General features: G+C 37.9%; 1 protein-coding gene across 2 annotated transcripts; it reads right to left on the bottom strand.

The window, feature by feature from the left end:
* Positions 29-4991, bottom strand: LOC107634217. Of its 2 annotated transcripts, none has more exons than XM_016337786.2 (4): positions 4644-4991; positions 2961-3279; positions 2132-2852; positions 29-2026 (listed from the first exon to the last, which is right to left on the bottom strand). In XM_016337786.2, the coding sequence occupies exons 2-4, from the start codon at positions 3207-3209 to the stop codon at positions 81-83; spliced, it is 2916 nt and encodes a 971-aa protein (XP_016193272.1). In that variant the 5' UTR covers positions 3210-3279; positions 4644-4991; the 3' UTR covers positions 29-80. The 2 variants fall into 2 exon arrangements, with proteins under 2 accessions (XP_016193272.1, XP_020979563.1); XM_021123904.1 differs by lacking the exon at positions 4644-4991 and adding an exon at positions 4159-4573.

Here is a 5239-nt window from a genome sequence, read left to right as displayed (position 1 = left end):
AGTTCACAAAAAAAAAAAAAAACCAAAAATAAAAAAGAAAAAAGCAACTTCGTCCAAAGTCCATGGAATTAATCTTAGAATTAGTTATATACTTGGTTCAAAATATGATGGGGTTTAGTAGTGGGAAGTCTCTTCCCCCTTCTCTTTCTACAAATCTTTCCCCAGCTTATTAGGCACCCTGTCTCAGTTCCAAATCCAGTGGTACTAGTTAGCTTGTTCAAATGCAACTCTGTGTTGTTAGAAATCGAAGTACCGGATCGACGGCGCCCCCTGGCTGACACATTTTTACCTGCACTTCTTAGAGAACCTGTTTCCGAGTGGGTACCAGCAGCTACAAGACCTCCTATGATCTGAAGATCCTCGGTCACCTCGTACCTTGTCAAAGAAGCAAGGCTAGGGAGGATTTCGCTTTGGAAGTCCTTCCGCCACCTTCCCCTATTTGGCCGGCCCTTCCTCGGCTGAGTTGGCAAAGTTGATCCGCCTACTTGCTCCATCTGGCCAATAGTGTTACTATAGCAGCAATCTAGGACTGTTGTCTCGGTCAAATTTAAGGTCATGAACTCAAAGTAATCCATGTTGATAGGAGAAAAGTCATCGAGATTGTTCGCTGCACTGCTCGAACCTGCATTATTCTCTGGATGATCTGCTGCTGTGGAAGCAATGCCAGCAAACCAGTGAAGAGGACTTCTTGCAGAAGATTCGGACAATAAACAAGTTGTCTTTTTGAGACCATTGTTGTCCACAAATCCTGATATGGTAACCAAAGCCTCGGCAGCAACTCTAGCTTGCTCCTCTTGCGCTTCCGGATCCTCTTGTCCTGCCAATTGAAATGGCATCTCAAGCTGGTTTTCATCGGATTCTCCTCTAGGCGGTGAGCATTCCTTGTTTTCTGGACTGATAGGTGCCTGGAGATCAACCTCCATCAGCATATTCTCTTCCTCAATCATGCATGAATTTAGGTCAATAATACCAGCCAGAGATTCTTGTTTCTTCTGCTCATTCTTCCCTGTATACTCGGCAGGGGGAAGTGATTCAATGCAACATAACTTTCCATCGGATACGCATTTTCCCTCGATTCCATCAGCACCTTGGCTTTTCAATTGGTTCGGGACATGCAAAGGTTGCCGATCAGACGACATTTGAGGCCCCTCATTACAGTGAAGCGCAAGAATCTTATCCGCACTAAGGTCACTCTCCTCAGTCTTCTTTAACTCCACATTACAAGAATTTGTGAAAACAGAATCAATCTGGGTAGCAATTTTACTCCCTTCACTCTGTTTTCCTTTGAATACAACCTTGTCCTTAAGCCATGGCATCCCCCTACTTGAATCCTGAAGGTTATTTTCTTTTCTAGGAATCTGAATGCTTTGAAGTGCTGTTATATCAAAATAACCAGCAGGTGCAATATTCAGGTTTAGATTCTTGAGAGTTCCCACATCTTTAGAACCCATGATATTCATCCGAAGCTCATCGCTATCCAATGAATCGTGCTTGGCACTGCTATTGGGATCATTAGAACTAATTGATGGAAGATCCAACGGCTTGGACCTGCTGCCCAGAAGAAAGTGTCGGCCATCTAAATCATGGCTGGGTTTACCACTTTTACACTGATAACTCTCATCTTGAGTGAACCCTGAAATTCCCATCAATGATTTAGAACTTTGACCCAATGATACTGAAGAGCTTAAAAAAGGAAGTGCCGGGACTGCTATCGAGCTTTGGCCACAGTAAGCAGGTGTTTTCCATAACTCAGCTGGTGAAATCCCAGAACTTAACTTATCATATTGAGAGCATGTGCGAGATACAGCGCTGGATCCAAGTGAGCCATTACTCATGAAACCTTGAACTTGTGAACCATTGCTAGAAAACTTCCTCACTGGCCAAGGTTCGCTAACATGATTTAATGGATGAAAATATGGAGGGTCATTAAATTGTTCCATATTCTTTCTTAATGGTTCAATTGAATCAGATTGCTTTCCTGTACAAATAACTTTGGAAAAAGAATCCAATGCACCACCACTTTGCCCTGAAAATTGAAGAATTTACATGATAAAAGTTATAATTGTACATATTTATGAACAGATTATAATAGCAGCTAACAAATCTGAATTGAAAAAGGGTATAATATTACCACTACACATCTGCTCCTGTATCTTCCTCTGTTCCAACGGAGGATTTCCTGAGAAATTTTCAGGATCCTTTCGCTTGTTCAAATTCCAAATGACATCATTCGGAAAATTCTGATAGCTCAATTTTGTTGTCTTTGACAGATCATAAAAGGCATTGTTCCTATTATGTGTAGGGGCTGCTGAATCATAAGACTTTGAAGTTGCTTCTTCAAGCTTAAATTGTAAATTTAAGCCAGCAAAACCATTAGAATTGATTCCATATGGTTTCTCACCATTGCCACACACAACTTTGGAAGATCCATTTAAAGAATAAGCTGAGACTTGCAGCACATCAGTGACACTTCCGTCTTCCAAACATTCACCTTCTTCACTATCAATGTATTCGTTAGCCGGAAGCTGAAGATCCAATACTTTTTTGCCAACTTTTCTGTACTTGGATTCTGATGGTTTAGAATCTTTGAAAGATTCTTCGGTCACTACCGGAACAGGAGTGGGACATATTTTCTTGCTGTTCTCTTGTGGAGAAGCCCCCGGTGGCAATGATTGAGCCGTAGACCATGGCAAGTTTGGCGGGTAAGATATCTTTTGGGCATTTTTGGATGGCAAAGAAGAAGCTGACCATGATGATGCCTCCAACCTCAAGTGCTGTTTATATGATTCATTTCTTTTAATATCTTCCATTAACTCCTTCTGTTTGTTATAAATGCGGTGGAGCTCATGAATCTGAAAACCAATAAAATTCAGAATTCGATTAACCAATAAGGAAAGAACTAGACAGAAGACACACAGAGAGAATCGAATCTAACAAAATAAATAATTAAGTTAACATACTTGGTCCCTGAATATGGCTTCATGCTTGAGTATTGTCTGTTTTAGAATTTCCTTGTTGTAGCCTAGAAGGTTACAAGGCGATGATACCGGCAAGGAACCAACGTAATGCAACTCATTCTTAAGCTCACTGTTAACATTAGATGAGGTCCATGGGCTGCGTTCAGATTCAAATAGGAGATCTCTTGCTGAATAATATCCTGGAAAGTAGCCATCACATTGCACGTTTGCGCCCATTTCCAATAATGCCATAAACAAGAACACAGTTTCAATTAAACAAGATGTAGCAGCGTGTCACCCTCGGTTCCAAAGGAAGGAAAACCTGCACCAAAGGAAGGTATTTTATGCATATGAAAAAGAAGAGTTAAACAAGATTGTTGGCTAATAACTTAAGTTCCTTTCCTATATAACTAATTAGTATACCCAAAATTTTAGATTCAATTGTGTAGTTTAACCAAAAACATTGAAACACAGCATAATTTTAGATCATGACAAATCCATATAACATAGCAATCAAGCACCCTCAAAGGAAAAGCATGCTGGAGAAACTGAATGCAAGTCAATCTGTATGGTGAATGAATCAAAATAGATGAAGATTTACAACAAGCCAACTTCAACCATATGTTAGTAAGTCATAGGAACACAATAATATCAACATAAGGCATCCTGATTATGACGACGGCTAGAAATGTGAACCTATTGCCATCAAATGGTGGTGTTTCTTAGTTATAGGTAACAGAGTAGAATACCAAATGGCTCCTCATAAGCATGATAAGCTTTTAAAACTAGTAAACACAAGCATTGAATCTAACTCTCTATCAGCATAATAAGCTTTTAAAACATGAGATCACAAAATAAGATGTTGCCATTTGCCACAGAATCACCAGAATTTTTCTGTACACACAATAGTTTCTAGTATCTGCAAAAATAAATAAATGAATAAACAAAATGGAAACATTAACTTCAAAATTATTCCTCAATTATACACCATGTTCATAACTGGTAATGAAAGCACAAATTACAGCCTCAAAACAGAAGCACGAAGAATAATCATAGGAAAAACCAGCAGCATTCAAGTAGAATTCAACTAGTTTCATCTATGAAGAGAAAATGGAAGGGAAGAACAGAGAATTGGCTATGGATAGAGCTGGAACAAATGCTATGAAACCACCATAAAGATAAAAGTTTCCACGAGACAAACCTCCAAATGCAAATAAGAATCAGATTCTCAAAGGACAATAGCATCAAATCAAAATCCATTTCAACAATCAAGCCAGTGGAAGGTAAAGACCAAAAGCAAAAAAAGAAAAGGGTAATAGGACTTGGAAATCTTTTGCCAGGAACTGAAACAAGATCAACCAAAATCATTTGACGTACCGGAAACGTAACTGAGCTCAAAAGAAAAAAAAATATAAAATATAAAATTAAATAAAAACCAGATTATATCATATTACACGTTCCAAAATGATAGAGAATCAATTAGAAAATAACCAAACTCAACCATAAAAACAACAAAACCCGATATAACTATGGGACTGAAGAAAACCAGTGAGACTATATTAGAAATTAGAAGCTAAAATTAAATAATAATTACAATAATGGAAGGATAAAAAAACAAAAAACAACAGGAAAAATGTCGTTCGCGCATGAGATAAAGTGAAAACTGAAAAGAGACTTAAGACTCACCTGAAGAAGAAGAAGAAGGAGGAGAAAAGTGAAGGATGCAGTTCATTGTGCGTGGACACTTGCTATGTTACAGAATAAAGCAGAGAAAAGAAGAAGAAGACATTAGAGTGGAAGAAACATAATAAGAAGAAAGCAGAGCGAGCCAAAAATAAAAGAGAGATTTTTTTGAGAGGTTTGGAGAGGAAACATGAAAAGCAGATAAAATGGGGATTTGGATCTGCAGTGCTGGGCCATTCTCTCAATGAAGATTTCAGAGAGAGAAAACAGAATATGAGACAGACACAGAGAGAGAGAGAGATGGTGTGCGCCCTGTGCTGGTCCCGTTAACTCCTGGACTTTCAATGCCAACAAATATTTATGAAATGCTCCAAACTTGAAATACCCCATTTCACCCTTGCTTCTTTAAAATTTCATGTAGGTCCTTCCATGTTCCTCATTAATCATTTGCTCTTTTCGTAATGGTTTAATTGAATAATGTCCTAAATTAGTTTTTAAATAATTGTTTGTGGTAAATTTTAGAGTTTAATTTTAATGAGTTTTAGAGTTTTAAATAATAAATTTAAAAATTAATTATTTTTATTAATATGATAATATAA

This window comes from Arachis ipaensis, chromosome B01 (genome assembly GCF_000816755.2).
Source record: "Arachis ipaensis cultivar K30076 chromosome B01, Araip1.1, whole genome shotgun sequence".
Classification (NCBI taxonomy): Eukaryota; Viridiplantae; Streptophyta; class Magnoliopsida; order Fabales; family Fabaceae; genus Arachis; species Arachis ipaensis.
Note: the sequence above shows the minus strand (reverse complement) of the source record. Positions and strands in the feature narration are given on the sequence as shown.

Bases quoted from the DNA above. Each gene is read 5' to 3' on its own strand.
- LOC107634217 (XM_016337786.2), bottom strand. From the start codon at position 3,209: ATGGCATTATTGGAAATGGGCGCAAACGTGCAATGTGATGGCTACTTT. The intron at 2,853-2,960 runs GTATGTTAACTT...ATTGGTTTTCAG, and splicing joins AAGCCATATTCAGGGACCAA to ATTCATGAGCTCCACCGCAT. The intron at 2,027-2,131 runs GTAATATTATAC...TTCAATTTTCAG, and splicing joins ACAGGAGCAGATGTGTAGTG to GGCAAAGTGGTGGTGCATTG.